This window comes from Phacochoerus africanus, chromosome 11, assembly GCF_016906955.1.
Source record: "Phacochoerus africanus isolate WHEZ1 chromosome 11, ROS_Pafr_v1, whole genome shotgun sequence".
Lineage (NCBI taxonomy): Eukaryota > Metazoa > Chordata > Mammalia > Artiodactyla > Suidae > Phacochoerus > Phacochoerus africanus.
Genome location: NC_062554.1, coordinates 31,645,252 through 31,669,547, shown reverse-complemented (window position 1 = coordinate 31,669,547; position 24,296 = coordinate 31,645,252). Strand labels below are relative to the sequence as shown.

General features: G+C 39.2%; 1 protein-coding gene across 1 annotated transcript in view; it reads right to left on the bottom strand.

Moving 5' to 3' along the window:
* Positions 1-572: 572 nt before the first annotated feature.
* Positions 573-24,296, bottom strand: part of ARHGAP42 (Rho GTPase activating protein 42) — a 279,431-nt gene continuing 255,707 nt past the window's right edge. The window contains exons 18-24 of the mRNA XM_047751861.1: positions 21,099-21,258; positions 19,771-19,915; positions 17,777-18,157; positions 17,259-17,415; positions 14,695-14,757; positions 6,259-6,338; positions 573-5,877 (exon numbers count right to left, since the gene is read on the bottom strand). Of these exons, the coding sequence (XP_047607817.1) occupies positions 5,789-5,877; positions 6,259-6,338; positions 14,695-14,757; positions 17,259-17,415; positions 17,777-18,157; positions 19,771-19,915; positions 21,099-21,258 (1,075 nt within the window). The 3' untranslated portion in view covers positions 573-5,788. The remainder of the gene's footprint in view (positions 5,878-6,258; positions 6,339-14,694; positions 14,758-17,258; positions 17,416-17,776; positions 18,158-19,770; positions 19,916-21,098; positions 21,259-24,296) is intronic.

Below are 24,296 nucleotides of genomic sequence, written 5' to 3'. Positions count from 1 at the left end.
TTGCTTCTCCTGTGACACTAGAAGAAAGGTATAATCCATCTGAGGAAGACAGGTATGTGTCCAAGGGCCATTACTAACATGGCAGGCAAGGGTAGTTGTTACACTCTAATTATCCATTGAGTAGCACAAAATAAATAGATGATTCTCTTTTTTGATGAGGACAAGCAAAATTTTATTTAGTAGTCAAACAGTGACCAAAAAAGTCTAAGCGGATTATCTGTATGCTGATACTTCTTCCAGAACATACCTGTAAACTTTTGTAGACTTTTATTTTCAGGTAAGCCAAAAAAATCTGTGTTCTTGATCATTTGTTTATGGTCTGTTTGCTTTTCTTTCCTGTTGACATCTGCATTATTAAGACGTACCAACATTAAAATTTTCTTGATCTTTCATAATGCCAATTTCTTGAAAAAAGGTCCATTTGTCAGGAAAAGATGACCAATTCTGCTTCGATTTTCCACTCAGCCACGCCCAAAATGACCACTTACAGTGCCTGAAACTTTGGTTTTTCTCTGTATGAATCCAGGACAGTTGACCTCCAACACAGTGGATTTTCAAGTACCAAGACTAAATTGTGTTTCATAGTTTATTTTTAAAGTAATTTAAAATACAGTGTAAACATACATTAAAGATAATGTGGCAATTGAGATAAGGAATAACATGAGGTTATTTACATGTTCGTATACGTATGTGTGTATATATACACAAAGTGCAGATAAATACAAAAACACTACAAAATAAACAAAAAATTCAATATGATAATTTACTGACAATCATTTTCATCACATTTATTACTTAATTTGTTACGTTAATGGCTGCAGACAAATTCCTAGTACTGAAATATATCATCTAAATATTCAACTTTTATATAAACTATAGTACCTCAAATTTTAACAGTATATAAATAGGATTCTGAATTAAAACAAAAAACAAGACAGTCATCTTCCCTGCCACACTCCTTTGTAGAAGTTTCAGCTCAGAGTTCAAAGAGAACACTCTTGAAATCACGGCCTTCCATGTGTGATGATATCTTGGCTTTTAAGAATAAATCATGATGGAAGACATAGAGGCAGATATGAAATCTCGAACTCACTGCCATAGAAAAAACAATGCACACTTTTAATCTAACAGACAGTGAGGTCAAAGGCAAAGTTGGGCTGCTGTCAACCTTGGAACGACAAAGATCACGAGAAACACTGCCAAGAGGTGGTACAAAGGGGAGAAGGTAATCATCTAATTAAGGTGTGGAAGCACTCCCTCCAGCATTTAAGGTCCTCGCGTGGCCCTGAATGTGAACATCTTGGAGGATGGAGGATATTTATGTCTCTAATAACTGCAAGTGGCCCCTGCCTTTTGAGACTCTTCAGTGGCACACAGCCTCCATTTCTCCCTGCGGCACCAAGAATGTAATGTTCTGCCTCTGAACTTGACATCTCTCTCTTCCGGGTGCCAAGGAGAGAAAGGATGACCTGTTCGGCTCCCTAAGTCATGCAACAGCTTCTAAACTTTGGTCTAAAATACGCAGATCACTTTTCTGCCTACGGCTTGCCGTAGGGCTGTCAACTCACTTGAGATTCCTTATTTAAAACAGTGAATTCAACTGCCCTAAAAAAGTGAAAAATCCTATTTATTTACCTGATCCTCTAAAAGTCCATGTCATTCATAAGCCTGAATTTATCCAAGAGTTGCGACCTCACGGATTGGAGGCAGGGAGATACTTGTGACAAAGGATGGATACAGTGACTAGGGTCAGGAGATGTGAGACTCCTTGATAAATACCTGAATTATGTCTGTGGATCAACAAGAGAGAGGCAAGAATCAGACTCTTCAGAAGACTATTCAACAGACTATTTCTCTGTAAGAAGTGTTTGATTTGGGAAGGTAACCAAGTAAGGTGGAGGCAAAAGTAAATAGCAATTTTACCTTAAGTGGGAAACCTTTAGTAAAGAGTCAAGTCTCTGCCTTTTTTTCTTTACCAGGAGATATGACTTTGGACTCCAACCCTGGGATGTTAGGTCATAATAACAGCTGCAAACTACAAATATAAAACCAAAGCACAAAATCTGTTTCTAAATTGGTCTGCCTCTAAGCTTTGGTCAATGAAGTACCAATCAAGTTGGGGTTCTAAATACTGATTAAGGCATCCCAGATACATGATGGGGGGCATACTAGAAATTGAAGTTGTTTGAAGAAAGGCTCTTAGGGACTCTTCTAAGCCAGCATCCATATAAATGGTATCCTTTGCACATCAGACACAGCCAGATCTGAAGATGAGGCTGGGGCTAAGGAGGTTAACAGGTACTTTCTTCACAGGTTAACAGGCACTTTCTTCGCAGCGTCAGATTTATTTTCCTTACATCGTGATGGATTTTCAGAGGGCATGCCACCGGTATGTCAAGTCAATTATCGCAGAATAGGAATAAAACAAAAATCATTATGTCTCTTTATTTTTCCTCTTTGGAACCTGGATGGTTTGGAATTGTAAGGTGCATTAAAAAAAACCTCCATCATTCCTGAAAGAGCTAGCAGGTGAACCACTGTTAAGAAGCCTGGTTATGCTCATTCACAGTGCCAAGTCCAGAGAGCCAACACAACTGGTAAAACCACTCCCATCAAACAAGGAGAAATGGCACTTCCTCGTACTTCACAAACTTTAAAGACTGTTTCCTGACTGAAGGCTACCAAGTTGTTTCTACCAAGTTGGCAGAGTTACGGCACAACAAAAGAGACACTTGATAAATACATAAAAGTTTTGTACTTGATATTTTCATATAACAGATGAGATGACTGACAGCCTCATCAATCTCATTCTTACTGATTATACCATCGGCAGTGATTAGGGCACCCAGGTTGTGTGTTTAAAGATGTAGACGTGGCAATTCTAACATATCTTCACTACATCTCTGAAAAGTTGTTTCATTATTGAAATGCTGTTACAATTTCAAATGTAATCCTTTCCTGATGACTGGCATTCCCTTCTAGTGTCATTAATATTCCATGCAATTTAGAGCACGTCCTGATTTTCTCAATGTTCATAAATACCTTATCTGTTGGTAACATTGCCACGGAAAAGCAGCTTTTGTCTGTCTCTAGCATATGACCATGACTTACTTCCACACACACAATCAATATGAAAAAAAAAAGAACCATGCTCACAAATCTGTAAGATTAGAACTTCAAACAAAAGCACAATTTGAACAAGCTTGTTTCAAAAAAGTGACCGTATCAAGTACTGCCACGATATATGCCTCACCATGCGAAAGAAGATGGGCTTCAGGCCCATGTGTTCTACAGCAAATGCTTTAATTCCCCACTGAGCATCTGCAGAATTAGCTCACAGACAACTCAGAGGCAGGAACATTCTGGCCTGTGTGAAAATAAAATGACGGTTAAGATATCTTTATGCAGCAGCAAGTGAAGTAGGATTCTGAATCACTTTCTGGAGTCAAGTTGGTCTTTGAAAGAAAATCAATATGCCTTAAGAGGCTCTAATTTAGTAGGATGCCAGATGCTAGCAAGGGTGCTTAAACTGAGGGTGCTGTAGACTAAGGGACCGGTGCACTAGAAAGACTGCCTCTGTTCCAGCAGAGGGTAGTCAGGGTGTCAGCAATGCAACTACTATACTAAGGGCCACAGAGAATCTAGAGACCAAGAAGCACTAGCAACACGTAATTAGAGTGTACAAAACTCAACAGCAGTATGTAACAAAAAAGGAGACAAACTTATCAGATTTTTTTCATTATATTACTAATTTTTAACATTAAATATTTTTCATTCCTTTATTTCAATGCACTGATACTTATTTCTGGTTGTGACTCCGCCTACTTTTATTTACTCTCTTTACCTTTAAATCATAACCCATGATTCCATTTTCAATTTTAAAAACATAAAGGCTCCAAGGCACATCTGTATATGTGACTGAGTATAATTTAACCTATTAACTCTAGAAACATTCATTGAGAGTTGAAAAGATTGAGATTACAGATCATGCTATCACAGGAAAAGAATGGTCTACAGTCAATACCTGAGCGTCTGTACAGTGAAGGACTTGGAAATAACAAGTAAGATACTGTGGCCAAGGGGGCCAGCGCAGTGGCAGTAGGTGGCAGAGAACCAGCTTTTTAGAATCTTGAGAAGACAGGCTCTTTGCCACATGCAGATATGAATGAAAATAATATGAGAATTATGAAAATAGACATAATAGAAATGATGGTTGATGCACGACCAGATATCAACAGTAGATATGAATGGGTAGTAAATACCTATTTCTATGCCCCATAAATTCAATGAAATTCCTAATAAAGGCTGTAAACTGAAAGGCATAAGAGAAAATCATGTATTACTTTATCCCTGCTAAAGACGATGAAACCATTTCAAACTCCGGTTCGAAATAATTTAAGAATCCTGTACCTTAATGTTTAGGTTCCGTTTCAACTAAGCAGAGACTTTAGAAGGCATAGGGTCCCCACCTGTGTCTTAAAGAGCATCATCTTTATCACTGGTAGGAGAATTTCTCAAAAGTCAAAATTAGATATCAATAAAACACTTAGACCCTTTACAGAGCTACAAGTAGAATTTAAGCTGTATGCCTGGATACTGCATTTTTACACCGCCTTCCTACTATTGTAATTAAACATTTGTGATGCTGCTCTCATGCTACTCGCAGAGGGTATGTGCGTATGATTTATCAGTACTTATATGTTAATGGAATAAAATTTTAAAAATTCTCAAAGTAATAAAGAGTTTTACATATCCTCTAAACCAGGGGTCAGCAAACCATGACCCAGTTGAATCTGGCCTGCCGTCTGTTTCTGTATGGCCCATTGGCTAAAAAATCATATTTTTAAGTGAATTTTTAAAAGTCAAAGCAGCTTAATATTTAGTGGCACGTGATAATCATAATTTTCAGATTTCAGCATCCTGAAAGGAAGTTGAACTGGTACCCAGGCACACACATTTACTTGTCACTGGCTGCTTTCTGCTACCATGGCAAAATGGAGTAGTGTGACAGAGACCACAGAGCCTGCTAAGCTCAAACTATTTACTCTCAGGCCTTTACTGAAATAGTTTGCTGATCCCTGCTCCAAGCCCATAGAAGATATCTGGAATGCTGAATAGAGTGTTTACAGTGGAATCAGTGTACAACCTAATATGGTTTCATTTGCAGCTATCATACACATTATTGCTTTTGAATATAATCATCTCCTTGGTAAACAAATAAAAAACTTATGTTTAAAAAAACCCCTAATTTCCTGGAAATGTTTAGGACCAGCAAAACAATCATATATATAAAAGCAGTATATTTTTAAGCAGTATATTTTTAACAATACATGAACAATTTAAATTACATTTTTTTTTTTTTTTTTTAGTGGTAATTTCAAGATTTCTCAGAGAACACCAGACAATAAAGGGCAGATCTCCAAACTCTTATAAGCAGATTTCTAGTTTCCAAATTTCTGGGCTACAGCTCTTAACATAGTATTTGAGATTCTATAATTTTTAGGAGACACTGTGGAAAGTTACTTAACCAAAAAAAGGTGGGGGGCAAGCTATTTTAAAATAAGAAGCCAGCCAAAAAAAAAAAAAAAATTAAAAAACACGGCAAAAAATTTAAACATTTTTTTGCTTTCCATTAACAGGGAGCTACATAGTCTGCCGGTGTAGAACATGCTAGAAATTGACTTTTTGTTTTAATGGGCTGATCCCCATATCTGTGTCATATAAAATCATAGCACTTATTGTTTGTTACCATGGATACCATGAAGATACAATCATCCACTAAATGGTATTAGAGGAAGACAACATAATTTTCTGGCACGAGTCCTGTTTTGCCTTCATAAGTTGCCTTCAACCATCCTGGTTCTACCGATGGGTACACTGGCAAAAATAAAAAATACATATATAAATATCACTCAGTCAACACTAGCTTCAAATAATTACATGCATAAATGGCTAAAAGTCCACATCAGACTGTATGCAAACACTCAAGCTGTCAAAACAATGTCACGGCACCTGTAAAGCTGGAAATGTCTTTTTCATTTTTACAACCAATCACACTCTCACACACAGGGGAGGAGATGAGGGATCCAGAGGGATCCGATGTGTTCAGAGGGATCTGACGTGCTCACTTGTACAGATACGAGAGGCAGGGCCTGGATGTGATTCTGGGTCTCCTGGCTCCTACTTTAGACTCTCATTGCTACACGACTCTTTATTCCATATGCTAATACACTAAGCCAAGGGAATGGGTGTGCTTACCATTAGAAAATATCGCCCCCTGTGGGAAGGAAAGCTCATGGCTGTGCTCTGCTTTACAGGAGTACATGGCTTTGGCTTGGCTGAAAGAACAAAAGACAATTTATGAAAACGACAACACTGAACTCAATCACAAAAACTATATATAATATATATATATATATATATTTTTTTTTTGGCTGTCTTGTGGCATGTGGAGTTTCCAGGCCAGGGATCAGATCCGAGCCTGGAGTTGTGACAGCAACACTTGGACCCTTTAACCCACTGTGCTAGGCTGGGTATTTAACCTATGTCCTAACATTGTAGAGACATCACTGATCCCGTTGTGGCAAAGTGAGAATTCCCTTAAAACTATTCTTAAAAAAAATTATACCTGTTTTTAGTTATAATTGAAGCATGATACACATTAACGTGCACATGTAAGTGTGCATAAGTGCATATGACAAACTGAGCACACTTGTGTAACCAGAGCACACTGACAGCACAACCAAAGCCTTCCTTGTGTTTCCAGGCAACTCCCTCAAGGGTAACACCTGGCTTGTAACAAACAACATAAGCTGTTCTAAAAGAATGCTATTATTCAATTCTTGGGATGCTGCTAAATAGGTTATTTTTCCAGCTACATAGAGTCTCATGGGTACCTTAAAGCTTTATTTACTTACTTGCCACTTTTACTTCAGATCATCAGAGGTGAGATTTCCCCCCCAAAAAAATATTAACAATAATAATTATTATTATTTTTCTTTTTAGGGCCATGCCTGGAGCATATGGAAGTTCCCGAGCTGGGGGTCAAATGGGAGCTGCAGTCACCGGCCTATACCACAGCCGCACCAGATCTGAGCTGCATGTGTGACCTATGTCATGGCCTATGGCAACACTGGAAACTTAACCCACTGAGGAAGGCCAGGGATTGAACCTGCATCCTCACAGAGACAATGTCAGGTCCTTAACCAGCTGAGCCACAACAGGAACCCCTGAAGATTTTTTTAAATGTCAAGTTTTTTTCTAGAAGGAACGATTTCTACCAATAAACACTGTCTTATTACTTTGAACCATTAAATTAAATTAAGAGGTGCATAAGGAAACAAATTCTAGAGTTATAGAAATGATTACAATATAATAACCCTTATAATGATATAATTTTTCATATTATACTTTAAATGGAAGCCAATTATTTTTATTAATATTTCAGATGTGAATGTTCTCATAATAGTATTTTATGGGACTAGATGAGGGTAGACATACAGAATAATTATATAACTAAAAAATGGATACTGTTAAATGTGTCAAAGTATACAGCACAAAATAATTTGTGATGACTTTTCAACTATCTGTGCATGTGACTAGACAGGCATAATTTTATTTTGCTGAGATCTGTAACTACAGATGTTAACTCATCAGAGAGCTTTGTGACTTAATATGGAATCTGCGATAGTGAAGTTTTCTCTCCAGGTGCTAATGCTTCCTCTTTTACTGCCTCAGTGTATTGAAGAAGATGTGAAAATAACACTGTCACCTATTGTGCCTTTCTTCAGAAGATTCTAATATCTTTTGAAAAGGGATTTTGAAAATCCTGCTTCTTGTCGCCTGGGAGAGTAAGGTAACGATGCTCACTGTCTTGAAAGCCATTTCCTCCCTTATCATTTGGAAGACGATCTGTTTACAAGCCCCATTCCTAATTCTAAACACTGTCTAATGCTGATGAGTAGACTTAAAAGGTTTGATGGGGTCAGTGTGCAAGATTCAAAATGCTTATCTTAATCATAAGCAAAATAAAGAATTTACCAAATCAAAATTGATACACATTTTTTTGTAACCTGAGAATTTCACTCCTGAAGGGACTTGGAATACATTTTTTTTGGGGGGTGGGGGGGCATGCCCATGGCATGCGGAAGTTTTCTGGCCAGGAGTCAAACCAGAGCCATCATAGCAGTGATGGCACCGAATCCTTTACCACTAGGCTACCAGGGAATTCCTGGGAAAGCACCTGTGATAGGAATAGGAAGATACAGTTTAAAAGGTGCCAAAGAAGTAACCACATAGAAAAGCTAAAGATAAACAAATCACAACAATCTAAGTGTTCATCAGTGGAGGATTTAATAAATAAAATACACCAAATGCAATGAATTATTAAGGAGCTACTATAAATAGCACTATAGAAGAAACATATGACATGGAACAGTGTTAGCATGCAAAGCAAAAAAATTTACAAGACTTCTAAAACTGCCCATGACAATTCCCAATAAACATTTATAAATACTGCAGTGAACACACATTTGCTTCTTGTTCACCGGGTGGAGATTTCTTAAAATTAGTCCCATACTCTTCTTAGGTTTCTCTCAAGAAATACAGGCTGTTTCTGCCTTGGATGTCTGAGTACTGAATGCCTCAATGGTAAAAATCTCGTTTGGGAGCATGTAGATACATGAGTAGAGTTAAAGCTGCTATGTCAAAAACAAGCATACTGCAACTCCATTACAAATGGAGTGAAAAAGTGAATAACAAAGTCTTTTCAGGTTAAAATGTGTATTTTTTATCTGTTTACCCAACACTTCTGTCGAGCATCTACTTTGTTGGGCATCACGGTAGGAATAAGATTATGAACACCACCTTCATGGGGTCCTTTTCTGTGTTTTTCACAGAGGAGTGGTTCTCAAGGTACAGTCAAGGGGAATCTGGAAGAAGGAGGAGGACACTCTCAGTGTCCTGAGAGGAGACTGCTCTGATAGCTAATGGAATGTGTTATGAGCATCCATTTATTTCCAACTATGCCGATATTAAAGCGATTTGCATGAATGTACAATAATGCTAGTTCCTGAACTCCTGGCAGGGACATCATGAAGAGATGGATGCTGACTGCAGCGTGGTAGGTGTACAGCAACATGGAATGAAGGCTCCTGTGTGGCCTCGTCTAGGGGAAGGAGAGAAACAACTGCTGTCTTAACCACATTAAAAATATGGCCTATGGGGAGTTCTTGTTGTTGCCCAGGGGAAACAAACCTGACTAGTATCCATGAGGATGCGAGTTCGATACCTGGCCTCGCCTAGTGGGTCAGGGATCCAGTGTTGCCATGAGCTGTGGTGCAGGTCGCAGACATGGCTCGGATCCCACATTGCTGTAGCTGTGGTGTAGGCCAGCAGCTGCAGCTCCAATTCAACCCCTAGCCTGGGAACTTCCATATGCCACAGGTGCAGCCCTAAAAAGAAAACAAACAAACAAAAATGGTCTTTGGAAGAGATGGAAAGCTTAGACCTCACGATGCCTTGGGGGTAGTCCCATAAACCATCTGACTTGGTTTTACAGAACACGGTGACTCCAAATGCTGGGGAACTGGTGATCATCCAGGTGAGTTGGCTCATATAATGAGTTTGGATTTTCAAAGGAAATCTACATACTTCCTTGGTCAATCTTCTATATGTAGAAATGAAGGCCAAGAGAAATTAATATTATAGCAGTCAAACTAAAAGCTATGATTTCTTGGTTGCTGAATTAGTATACATCTGGTGACTCCACTTAAACATAATCAGTAATGTCTCAAGAATATGTCACTGAGAAAAAAAAAACCGCTTCTACTATTAATAATTGTTCACTGTTAATAAGAGTGAATAGGAGTTCCCGTCGTGGCGCAGTGGTTAACAAATCCGACTAGGAACCATGAGGTTGCGGGTTCGGTCCCTGCCCCTGCTCAGTGGGTTAACAATCCGGCGTTGCCGTGAGCTATGGTGTAGGTTGCAGACGCGGCTCGGATCCTGCGTTGCTGTGGTTCTGGCGTAGGCCGGTGGCTACAGCTCCAATTCAACCCCTAGCCTGGGAACCTCCATATGCCGCGGTAGCGGCCCAAGAAATAGCAACAACAACAACAAAAAAAGACAAAAGACAAAAAAAATAAAAAAAAAAAATAAGAGTGAATAATCACTCCTGTGTCTTCCTAGTACCCTTTAGTTGCATGAGTTTATTTTTCTTTTAAATAAACATTTAAAATTTTTCTGTTTAAATTTATAATACGATAAATATCAACAGATGTAAATGATAAAAGAAAAGCTCTTTGGAGATACCCAATTTTTTTTTAAATTGTATAAGCTATTTTGAGACAAAAAAGTTTGAGATCCACTGTCATTAGATAAAATTAAATGGCTATGCACCAAAATATGCTTGTCTTTAGGTGACGAAATGAGAGGCGATTTTTATCAATTTTTTTAGTTTATTATCCTTGATATTCTCAAAAAAAATGAAAAGTTTATTTTTAATAATCAAGGCTTCATTTGTCTTATGTGTGTCACAGTGCTTTATCTTATGTGTGTCATACACGAGTCACTGTGCTCTGAACCAGTGACTTACAGCATTTTGAAAACTGAAATTCACTAAATGAGAACGCTTCATCTTAGTGCTTTGTAGCTATAAAGAAAATATTGGTTTTCAATTATGATACTAGAGGTATTTGATTGCTTATAATAAGCCAGGCACTTGATTCTTAATTCTCTTAATTCTAAGGCACTTAATTATCAATTCAACCTTCAAAAGATACTGGTATAGCTTGCCTAAATTATACTATTTTAGGGAGTCCTCTTGTGTCACAGTGGGTTAAGAATCCAGTGTTGTCACTGCAGTGGCTTGGGTCACCGCTGTGGTGCAGGTTTGATCCCGGGCCTGGGAACTTCTACATGCAAAAACAAACAAACCCATACTACTTGAAAGTGGATCTTCCCCAGTGCTCGGTATAATTCACTGAGACAGAGATGAAAGCTTTCAGCGTACTGTTTGCTACAGACTTTGATGGTGAGACAGAACCTAGTGATTTTTGGCTCCTGAAATCATTTTACAGATTGAGAGAAAAAGCAAACAAAAAAACCCCTGTAAAATAATGTCTGCTTAGGGCCATGCCAAGTACTATGGCATTTTTCTCTATTTCAATGGTTCTCAAATTTTCTTTAGTACGTAAGAATCACTTGGGTCGGCTGTCTAAAATGCCTATTCTCCTGGCCTCAGTCTCACATATTCTGGTATACAGAGTCTGTGGTAAACTCAGGAATCTTCATTGTAACTAGTCTGGCAGGTCAAGTTCCCTGCCAGAGTGGCCCCTCTCGCTCTCCTGAACCTGACTTCTTAAAGATTTCCAGTGAGGTATTAGAGGTTAAAACCAGTGCCCTCCTCGAATGATCTCCTGGATTCTTCTGCAGCTTCTACCACATTGACCTTGCTTTCTTCTCCTGATCATTCCTTCACCTTCTTCTTTGCCAGATTCTTAAATGAAACCATGGCTCAAAGATCAATGCCCAGTCATTTCTCTTTTCACTGCTGGGTAACACTGCCTTTATCTATGCAGTGCAACTGCTGTGGAGAAATCTCTCAAACAGCATCGAACTACATGCTCTCTCCTGGTTCCAGCTGCGTGTCTCTAAGTGCCTCTCATGCTCCTTAGGCTTCTCAAACACTGTGGCCAAAACTTTGCTTGCTCCTCTAGATAATCTCATAAGCCAAGCTCAGAAGCTAAATTACCATTCTTTCTCATAATCTTGAGGACTTAGAATCTTTTTTACCTGTCTCTCATTCCCAGTATTCAAACAATTGCTTGTCCTAGTTCCATCCATAAAATTCTCCTTAGAGTTTTTCATGCTTTTTAAAATGCCCTCATTAAGGTCTTTTAAATATCACCATTTCTACTCTAAATGGTTCTCTTCCCTTCAACAACCTCCTGGAAAAGCCGCTTGGATGATTGGATCAAGTGCATCACTGATTAGATCACCTCTTTGCTCAAGGACTCTCAATCTGCAGTGAACCTAGAGGGGCTACTTTTCTGTTGCCTGGGGTGATCCACTAAAATCTCCCAGCTGGTCTCTTTCCCAAACATGGCTAGTCTTCCTACTACCCACTACTGGTTCTGTAAATCCTTGATGTCTGATTCAAGAGTAATCCTAAATTCCCTAGAAAGAAAGCAAAACAGGCATTGTAGGAGGTTAGTGAGGGAGAGGCCCTCACTGTCTATCTGTTGTTCAGCTATATTTAATGGTACACAAAGGTATCAAGTGACTGTTAAGAGTTAATGTTCAAATACCAAATATATATATTTAAACTTTTTTCTTTTTAGGGCTTCACCTGTGACATATGAAAGTTCCTAGGCTAGGGGTCGAATCAGAGCTATCGCTGCTAGCCAATGCCACAGACACAGCAATGGGGGATCTGAGCTGCATCTTTGACCTACGCCGCTCACAGCTTGCAGCAATATTGGATCCTTAACCTACTGAGTGAGGCAAGGGATAGAACCCACATCCTCACAGACATTATGTTGGGTTCTTAACCCACTGAGCCACAATGGGAACTCCTCAAATATATAATTAGAGGCTTGAATATCTTAAGCAAATTTAATAATAATAACTATAACTATATTAGTTATTATTATAGAGACCATCTATGGAGAATTTACCATGTACTTCAAATACATTGCTGTGTACACTGACGACAGTTCGTCAAAAAGAGAACTATGACCTTCACTTTAAGAAAATGGACTTCTGGAGTTCCCACTGTTGCTCAGCAATAACAAACCCGGCTAGTATCCATGAGAATGTGGATTTGATTCCTGGCCATGCTCACTGGGTTAAGTATCCAGCACTGCTGTGAGCTCTGGTTTAGGTTGCAGATGAGGCTCAGATCCTGCGTCGCTGCAGCTATGGTGTAGGCTGCCAGCTACAACTCTGATTCGACCCCTAGCCTAGGAACTTCCATATGCTGTAGGTGCGGCCCTAAAAAGCCAAATAAAAGAAAAGAAAAAGAAAAGAGAAAAAGAAAATTCATACAGGCAGGCAAAGCTAAGCAAAATGAAAGGGCAGGTGAAAAATTATGACACCGTCCTCAAGTGCTGCAGACTGACTGACAGAGAAGACTCAAGCTTCAGTGTACCATCGAGTGAGCTCTAAGTTTGTGATTTAGAATATTCAGAATGTGAAAACATATTATAAATGCATAGGTTGGTTGTTGAACATCTGAGTAAACTTATTAAATAACAGCTTCATCAATTTAATGTCATATACTGATTTACTTCATTAATACCTTGCTGTCTTAAAGCTCTTAAAAGATTCTCTTTGCTTCCAGTACTTGGGTTCTTAACAGACTGTTTAGAGCTTCCTAATAAAAGGGCTCCATCTAGTGGAGCAATTCAATCATTTAGCAAGACAGATAAGAAGCAAGGGTAAATGCCTTACACGAAGGCCTCACAGTGGTGACAGTTTCAGAAAAATCATGTTCTGACATGCCTGGTGCCTAGTTTTCACCATGCCTTGATAAATATAAGAAGATAAAGATGCTATAGAGGTAAGGTACATTCAGTTACTATGCGATCTGCTATATGAATGCAAGGCATTGACCATCATCCTAGTAAGACACCAAAGGGGCTCTACCCTGCAGAGTTAAAAACACTAACACACAAAGGCCCTCGCTAGGCTTTGGAAGAAAACAGACTTTGAAGTTCATTGTTATCCCTAGAAGCTAGGACAAGCCCAATATTGAGTAGGTGCCTAATTAATGTTTGCTGAAAAAGTTCACATACTTTTATAAAGTCAATAAACATTCTATGGTTGAATAACTTTTTTTTTTTTAAGGCCACATTCATGGCATACAGAAGTTCCCAGGCCAGGAACTGAATCGGAGCTGTACCTGTGACCTATGCTGTAGCAGTGACAATGCCAGATCCTTTAACCCAGTGCACTGGGCTGGCGATAGAACCCACGACTCCACAGTGCCCAGAGCTGCTGCAGCTGGATTCTTAACTCATTGCACCACAGCAAGAATTCCCGAATAACTTCTAAAAGAACTTCACAGCAATACTTCAATTATCTATGTTCCCTTTCCCTCATTGCCTTGATTAGCTGGATATGGAAAGCTCAAAATTTCCTCAGTGCATCAAAAAAAAAAAAAAAAAGGTTTGTCCTTCATTTTCACTTAAATGCCCTTTCAACAAGCATTTTACTGCTTCTTGCCTGTAAACCAGAGCTGCCCAGGGCAGTCAGTTCTACAGCACCAGAGTTGCCATTAAGAGTAAGCACAATCTTTTAAATGCATGTTCATGAAGCTTCTTCCAGAAAAAAGTTTTATAACTTTTACAAGCCAAAAAAATTTGTTTTGAAAATCTTCCACAAACTGTCATTAAAAGAGTCTTTAGTGGGCAAAGGGTTATGGCAACTTGTGTGTTTTAGAAAACGATCTGTTTAGAACCCTTCCTTTGCGAAGGCTTTAGCGAACGCGGGACCACTGTCACAGTCTGAGCTGAGACACTGAACACTGCATATGGTCGTGACCTTTTCCTGTGAAGAGAGAGCAGACATGGATTTGACCATCTGCACAGCTGAAGGCCAGAGCTATCAAACATGGCTCGCCATGTCAACACAAGGCTACAATGTCACCGCTATGTTTTGGGTTTTTTTTTTTAAAGCATTTTGAGAACTTACCGCCCAGAAGAAACTGGCTTAAGTGAACCAACATTTTCAAACAGCTGGGCCTTTGCCGCCACGCTGAAAAATAATTTTAAAATGCACGTTTCATTAAAATCCGTTAGAAAATCATTTAGCTCAGAGGGAAATTCAGGGTTATCAGTCACATAAAACAAAAAATGATTAGTTAAAGGTTCCCCTCAAAATTTTAATTGTTTTAAGCTTTAACGTCGAAGATGTTTTTAGATCTAGTCTCTAGCTCACTTAGTATCAGACTGTAAGACGCCTAAAGCTACCTCCTCTGAGGATCTTACTGGGCTCATTTTTTGTACCTCCAAAAGCTAGGGAAGGGGTAAAAGGAAGATTTTTTTTCTCACCACTCTGCTCCTGGAAGTAATATTATTGACTCCTGTGGAGCCACAAGGGAAGACCATACCAACAAGACAAAAGAACTGTTTTTTATTCTGTTAAGACAAAACTACATCTAAAATTGTTTCATGTAGTTTTAAAATATTTGAAAACATTTCCTATAAAGTGAAAATACGGCCCATAAATAAATTTGCAAATTCAAATTCCGTTTCAAATCATGAGCAGAGAAAGGCATCTATTTGAAAAGGTAAGACTAATGGGTAGAGTGAAAAGAATGAAAACACCCTAGGTAATCAGAAAAGCTTCTAGATTTACTAAAAAGAGATTACAAGATTTTTAAAATTACATCTTAAACTAGATTTTTAAAATCTATCTTATGTCTTTAATGGACAAACGTTTCTCCCAAAGCTGCACCATTTGATAAACTGAAAGAGCATTTGACACCTAATATAGAACATGCACTCTACAATTTAATTTCTACTTTATCATTAAAATCACAAAATATAAGCTCTTTTCTTTCCCTCACAAAGGACAGAGTTTATATTATCCTATCTCCCTTGACATATTTGGCTTTAAACTTAATTTCCCTTCAGGGCTGGAACTATACACACTGGGGCACAGACAGATTCACAAATATATCCATCCATTCTGCATCTCTTGACCAAGATAGAAAACATACGTGAAACATACTCTGAAACCAAAGGTTCTTGTCCTTTGGTAAGGGATGGAGGAATGAATTTGAGACACTGTTCTTATGGAAACAGACTTAATAGAATACCTTACTGGCTTTCAATGAATCAGTAAAATGTCAGGAATACCACCATATTAAAAATGGGTAATAGACACAGCACCGCCTCAAGACAGAGGACCGCAGGTTAGAATGCCACCTCTGCCACTTACTACCTGAGAGTGTGTGGACTTTTCCCCTGATTTTCCAGTATTAGTTCTAATCATCCCCCAAACAAGGTTTGGGAGAACTGCAAAAAAGACACTGGACTTTGAAAGGAATAATATACATAAAGACACTCACTAATAGCTCATACAGCATTTGGAAAAGCTCAGCAGAAGTCAGAAAAATACGGGAAAGGGAAAAAAACTCCTCGGAGTTCCCGCTGTTGCGCAGTGGAAAGAAATTCAAATAGTATCCATGAGGATGCGGGTTGGATCCCGGGCCTTGCTCAGTGGGTTGGGGATCCAGTGTTGCTGTGAGCTACGGTGTAGGTCGCAAACACAACTCGGATCCCATGTTGCTGTGGCTGTGGTGTAGACTGGCAGCTATTGCTCTGATTCAACCCCTAGCCTGGAACTTCCATATGCCGTGGGTGGGTTCCTAAAAAGCAAAACAAAAACAAAAACGACCAAAAAAACCCCACAACTATCCTCTTTGCATCCTGTTCCCTTGTTTACCTAGCCTCACATTTTCTCTTCTTGACCCCCTTTCCATTCTCCTCTATACACTCTACCCTATCAGCCTTTATACTTCTGGGTCAATTCTTCTGATTAGAAGCACATCCTTTTGCCTTTCATGCTCCTTGTTCTCTATGAGTCATTTAAATTGGTGAATACTCAGGTAGGGGAGACATATGATAGACAACCCTCACCAGCAAGAAAGCAATTGTATTTCCAGCAAAGACAGGGCGGGGTGGGTATGTGGGCAGGGCTCGTAGCTGAGTGGTAGATACTTAGCTTTTATAGGTGGGCATCTAGGTTCAAAGCCTAAAACCACAATATTATACACGTTTTCTTCAAAAAAATTGTTTTTATTATAGTTGATTTACAATAGTCTGTCAATTTCTGCTGTACAGCAAAATGACCCAGTCATATATGTGTGTGTGTGAATTCTTTTTCTCATATTACCTTCAATCATGTTCTATCACAAGTGACTGGATATAGTTCTCTGTGCTATAGAGAAGGACCTCATTGCTTATCCATTCTAAATGTATATGCATCTATTTTTGTATCTTTAAATTAAGCTATAGCTCTGCTTCTAAGAAAAGTACCCAAAGCATGTCCTGTGAGATTTCACGTCTATCCTAAGCACACTAACTTTCATATCACTTGTAGAAAAGAATAGGGTCCTGCAGAAGTTGACTGTACCCACTCTACAGATGAGCCTTCGGCTGAGGGAATCCTAAGGTTTCCTGTGCACATATTCAATCTCTGTGTGTCCCTGGGAGACACTGCAAATACCAAACAACTGCTCTCCCACTTACACGGAGCCAGGTCGCTGGTAGCCATTGCTGGAGGCAGTGTCCAGCCTTAACCTACTGCACATTTTTGGAGGCAGGTCTGGGTTTGGTGGCACTTTGGGCGTCTCTTTGGAACCTATAGAAGTTAAGCTTTGAATGGATCCACTGTAGCTCTTGTTTCCTAAAAAGAAAGCCCAAGAAAACAGGCAAGGTGCTATTAGACAAAATAATAGCAGTAACACAGTGCATGCGCATAACAAAAGGAAGCATTTTTCTCTGAGTCCAAATGAGAAGGTACAGAATGTTCTTTGAGCACAGCAGCCCATCACTCAGGGAGATCACAATCTACAGTAATTACAAAGACATCATCTCACAGAGATGGAAAGATACAGGGAAAAGTCACAGCACGCAGGAGTTTTAAAAATCCTAGCTCAGGAACAAAGCAGATAAGCATTGTCTGTCTCTTCACTATTAATTTTTCCCTCCTGAATCCAGCAGGTGACATAGAGACAATGATGTCACCAGGCTCCCTGCTGGCTTACCTTCAGTTGCAGAGATGGATCTCAGAGAGGAAGCTGAGGCTCTTTTCAGTCCTGAAAGCCCATATGGCCCTTTCTTGGCCAGGTCTATGGGTGGGGACACATCCCCTGGGCTAGTGACTGAGGCAACACTCTGGCAATCTGATTCTACATCTGTTTTGGTTGCATCTTCTCTAGAACTTGACTCAGGACTAGTTGTCCAGAGACCAAGACTTTTCTGTCCGTTGGAAGGTGATGGGGATGCAATCCAAGGAATCCCCCCAGACTTCTCCCTGGGCTGGCAGGAAGCAGACTTTGTCGTGCTGTTTTGTTCAGAGGAGTGGGAGGAAAGTGACTCGATGCTTCCCATGGGTGTGCTGTCCGGGCTGCTGCTATAGGAGTCACCTGAGCAAGGGCGGGGGTGGGGGCAGAAAAGAAGACCAGCTCTTTGTGAGACCACTGACCCTACGGAAGTGGTAGGTCTTTATCTGGTATGCAGAACTGTCCTCTGTTCTGAGGAAAGCTTTAAAATATGAATTTGAACTTGGTGAACACATTTTTATTTATTTTTAAAAATTTTTTGGCCACAGTGCGCAGAGGCTTGATGTGGGATCTGAGTTCCCAGACCAAGGATTGAACCTGAGCCACAGCAGCGAAAGCATCAGAATTCTAACCACCAGACCACCAGGGTACTCCCCAGAATTGTTCAATATTATTCAAGGGGAGTTCCTGTTGTGGCGTGGCGGAAACGAATCCGACTAGGAACCATGAGGTTGCGGGTTCAATCCCTGGCCTCGCTCAGTGGGTTAAGGATCTAATGTTGCTGTGAGCTATGGTGTAGGTCACAGATGTGGCTTGGATCCTGCATTGCTGTGGCTGTGGCGCAGGCTGGCAGCTATATCTCCAATTAGACCCCTAGCCTGGGAACCTCCATAAGCTGCGGGTGTGGCCCTGAAAAAAAAAAAATTATTCAAGGAGAGGTTTTCTTTGTGGCCTGCCCCTATGAAATAATGTTACTTGAAACATTAGAGTGTTGACTTGAACACAGACAAAATGTGCTTCTGAAATAGGACTCAAAAGTAAGAAAAATAAAGAGTCCTGGATGATGATACTATAAGAAACCAATGGAAAGGGGGAAATATTGAGATGTTTCTGCTTTCTTTCATTTTTATGATCTTAGTTGATTCTGAGTTACAATGTATCTGAGTCCTTTTTATTCAAAGGCACCATGAAATGTCAGCTGCAAATTAACAACTGCTTATAATTTTTAAAGAAAGGATTTTTTTCCTTTTCTTTAAAATAAAGCAATGTAAGAAAACTAGATATTTACCTGGGGGTATTTTTCAATGTTCCTAAAAGTAAGGTCTAAGAAAACAAATTAGAGAAATTATAATAAAGTATTCAAATACTATACATAAATTAAAAAATAGTGTTTTCTATTAAATACTGATTGGGAGGAAAACTGGGGTGCGGGGAGGATTGAGAGTATAAAATACAAAGAAAATGGCCACAGTTTGACACAGGCTTTGGGCCCAAGTTGCAGTCCACCTTATGGCAGGACTTGGCTGAGAAAAGTAAGTTAGTGATAATGTGTGATGTAGATTCTCTTTTTATTTCTTTTCTCTCTTCCAGGCACTTTGACACCCAAGAGATGATGCTTTAAGAACATAATGTGAAAGGAAGAAAGAAAGTGACTGCCTCAGCCAGGCTTTCTCTTGCTTTCTTCTCTCACACTTTGACAACAGGACAAAACCTGCTACAAAGCAGTACCCGATGTACTTCATCACAGTTACAAGGAAAAAGGGCACTGAGCAAACTATTTTTTCCCTTTGTAGTAGTAATGAATCTGCTAGCCCAAGGTACCTTCCAGCTGTCTTGACAGAGAATATGTAAATGGGGGGGGGGCAGGTGCTGGGGAGATAGCATCCATAAGAACGTCTCTTTCTACCCAATTACCACGAAGGTGTGATAAAGCTGAATTAAGGGAGAAAGTATCTCCCTGGGGCAGATGCACTTACTATCGGGCTCTGCCAAGCATGGAGTATACCTCCCTCTGGGCTTCCGGGAGCCTGTGGACAGGCAGATGGCACGTGTCCTTCGGGATCCAGATCGAGACTGAGGCTGAGGAAGAGGAATGCTTGGGTCTGGGGCAGTATGAAAAATCTACATAGAAGAAAAATGGAATGAGGTCAATAGAAGGGTGAATCTGACCATCAACAAATACATTTTTAAAATTATAAAAATCTTACAACTCTATGCTACTTAATCAGTCACATGACAAGAGATACTTAGTATAAAAATAAACATCCTGGAGGAATTATAACTTTCTTTCCCATTTATACTGAGTAATGCTGTTTCCCTAGGTTTTCTTTTTTCTTTTTCCCCATTCCCTAACAGTGAAGCTCAGAGTTGCCAATAATTTTAAGGAAGGTGTCAAATATTAACAAATGTCTCTGTCAAGACACACTGATTCTTTTTACTGTTATATTCTCTCTCCCCTCCATGTGGAACATAATCTGATGGGAAGGGGCTCGTTCTGTATCATTCCCCAGCTGAGAAGCCCCTTGCTTCTCAGGAGAAGTTGCTGGGGCACTCACGCCTGGGGCCCTGAGCTGTCAAGGAATGTGACGAGCTGCCCACAGAGGTCTGAACACAGACACAAAATGCAGGGTTGTGAAAGCATTTATGGTCTTAGATAGGCATGAAGGATATGCTTCTACAGGCACTGAAAAGGAACCAGGGAAAAAGAGAGGCACAGCCATTCTCTCATAAAGCCTAGAGCAGACATAAATGGATCACAATGTTTACACTTTCGGTGGCTGAATTTGCTTAATAATCCAATCAATTTGGCCTCCCCAATTTCTCACTTTCATAGTTATTCTAAGATCAGACTCTTTTTTAAAAAAGCCTCTGTTGGAACTGGATATAGAAAGGATTTCAAGACTTCCCTGAATTTTTTTTCTTTTATTTAGAATATTAGGTCTGCTGTATAATGAGAGTCTAATTCCAAAGAGATGAAAAAAGCTAAAATAGACTTAACCAAGTGATTCTAAAGTATTCTTTGAGTATGAGCAAAAAAATAACTACATACATACTAAAGAAAAGAATGTTGACAAGCAAATGACATAGAATCTACCTAGAGGATTTATTGAGAAGCACTTAAATGATGAACAAGAAAAAAAAAAAATCAAAGTCCTCATGAAGAGGTAATTTATACAAAATTTACAAGACTGACACCACATAGGAATTTAAGATCACACTATTAAGATCCTAGATGACACAAAGGCAAAATTCCTTCTTAGAAGGAAGATAAGATTTTACACTTTCAAGTGAAAATTCAGCCTACCTTTTCATAGTGCTCTATCAGAATTTCAACAACGATATTCTGAAATTTAATATTCATCATGGCAGCCACAGTTTCTTCCTGTGCTCTCATTAGAGTTGGACCAAATATGACCCCAAGATTTGAGACAGTCATGAGATTTTGTTGGCTATGTAGTGACACTCTGCAAATAAGAGTAACAAAAATATTTTAAGTTATATGTTCAATAATGTGAAATGTTCTCATCCACCAAATTTATGGCATAAAATATAAATATGCCACTATAGATTAATTTTCCCAAATAGTCAGGTTTGGCCACCCCCAACCAGCATTAGTGGGTCTAGTCTAAAAAGATATAAAAAGTTAACGTTAGCCCAAGTAAGACATAATTACAATGGTCCATCTGTTGAAGGAAAAAAAAAAATCTTGATTTCCTAAATCAAGTGCAAGTGGCCTAGAGAGATTATCAGCTGTTTGGTACTTGCTAGAACAGATGATTAAGAGTAGACTGGCTGTAATCACTTTGGGATTCACCAGACATATTAATTGAGAACCTACTGCCAGGCATTTTCATAGATTATATTGCACTTAACCCTTCCAGGAAGTCAAATTTTCCTCCTGTATAGACTTTTTAAAAAGCAGCTCTTAAAGTAAAAATGATGTACGTGAGGACACAGCAAATTAGGGACAGAGATTTTGTTTCAAAACAGGTGTCCTGACATAAGTCAAGAGTTTCCCTCAGCTCTCCACATAAGATGATAGGCCAGGACATGTTCCCATCCTACTTTCCACCAATCAACCCATCCATCTATCCAAACATCTATCCATCCATCCATCCATCCAAAACTTCCCTGAGTGTCACGATAGTGCTGAGCACTGTGCTAGGCAAACAGTAAGACAAGGAGACATGCTAGCACAAGTGCTGGTTTGAAAACGAAAATGAAATGAAAAGCCTCTGATGTTACTGACCTTAGCAAAGGAACCCCAGTGAACTCTCAAAAATGACTCTGACTAGTTAATGAACTTAATTTGGCAATTGGATAAATTCTTAAAAGGAAATCTCATTTATTTAACTAGTCTTCTAGGTAAACTACTGCCTTTTCTATCTCAATCCCAGCCAGGTTGTTAGACTGTAAATTTCTAGCAAGGAACACAACAAAGCATGCACTCTAATTCCATTCTAGAAGCAAAACTAAAATCTTACAAGGAATCCAGGATTCTGCATTATCCATGCGACTTTTGGCACAGGGCAGGAAGAGCTCACTGTCCCATTGACTGAATTTTCCCCTTGTGCCCCAGAGAGCACTAGCTGAGAATTTAATTCCAAGTTTCCTTTTTATATAACCAAATATTACCTACTAATTGCTTAATATGTATTAGAGAATCTACTAGTTTGTCTGTAAAGGCAGTGGAGTCTGTCTGAATTTAAAGCTTAGGTCCTTCTAACTTGGAAGCTGGGTGCAATCAGCCAAGTTATTTAATCTCTTTCTCTAGGCTTCGGTTCCCTCATCTACAAAGTATAACAACCTTCACAGCAGTGTTGAGATAATGAAATGAGTTAAATTAAATAAAATATGATCTTAAAACCACATTCTTCCCTGTAATTAAACTGGCTCTAGCCACTGTTGTTAAAATGTAAGAGTTCCTGGTAGGATATGTAAGCTAGAATGTGAGAGAATATTAAGCTGACTGGAAATAAATTTAGAAATCATACAGAACCGGTCTGTTTTGAAAAGGAGAGTTGATGGCTACATTATTCAAAAGATGAAATATTTTGATTGCCAATTTCTTCTTCACTGAATTTCCCTTCTGCTGGGCTAGTGAGCTGATAGAGATCCCTATCGTCCCATGTTTCGGCCAGTTCTGTATCTCATTTCTTCAACTTGTGAATGAAGCAGATACCCAGCTGCACTTTTAGTATTAAAATTTGAGTCAGAGAAGAGACCATAGATGCCCTTGTTTTAAAGACAAAGTATTGTCGGAAAGAAATCAATGATTTATATCATGTCTCAGAGCTAATTAGTGGAGATTTAGAGTCAGTCATTGTTCCTTTAGGCCAGTGACCAAGGCAGGCCACTGGTCTTAAGCCAATAAGGTATCTAGGGACCAAGAGTGTTATTAGTTGTTGGTAGTTTACTTAAGTCATTGGTGATGTGGGCACACATTCCACTGCCGCTGCTCAGTCAGTGGAGGTGGACCTTTCATAGGTTCCAGAAAGAGCCAGGAAGGGTGGTGAAGGTTGCGCAAAAGAATTTTAAGTACTCTTCAGTGGCCAGATAACCTACTCTGCTACTTCCTGTATCAAATTCGCAATTAAAAGTAAAGGCTGTGTTTATCTGATATTCTGGATAATTAAGCAAAAACATTTTATGTGACATTCATGAAATTTTAAAAGTACATTTGAAAGGTCTTTGCTAAAAAAACTAGCTTGAAAACAGCAGATGAATGGCCACTAAATACAGCGTAATTACGTTTCATGAAGAGGTTCACAACTCAAAAACTTAGCTCAAGACGATGTTATTCTGACTGAGGATAGTAAGGCCTTGTTTGTTAGCTAAAAGAGGTGCTGACATGGGCAATAGATAATAATGAACTTGAAATGATGTCATTCTTAGTGGAGTTCCTCCTTATTTCAGGGAGAGCAGATTCATATTATCTAAAATCCTGCAAGTTTGGATTAGATTGATTGATATACAGCACTATCTCAAATGTGCATGGCTCAAATTAGCATAAATTGGGTTACTTTTTGCAGAAAACAAGGAAGGATTAATCATTTGATTGTGGATCCTGGTACTCACTGACACAAAAAAAATGTTTCTCTTTGTAAATGAGTCTATAAAGGAATTCTTAAGTAAGTTTAAAAACCTGAATTTGGGCTTTTGTTTCTAGTGGCATGGCTAAAAACTTCTGGAGCGTGTGTGTGTGTGAGAGAGAGAGAGAGAGACAGAGAGAGAGAGAGAATCAAGATAAATCAGTGATGATTAATGGTATATGTCAAATTTGCTAGGCCACAGTACCCAGATATTTGGTTAAACATAATGCTAGATGTTTTTGTGAAGGTACTTTTTTAGATGACATTAACATTTGAATCAGCAGACTTTGAGTAAAGGAGACTCCATAACGTGGGTGGGCCTCCTTCAACATCAGCTGAAGGTCTTAGAGTAAAAGATACCATTTCCCTGAGGAAGAAAGAGTCTGCCTCTAGAAGGATCTGCTTTGGAT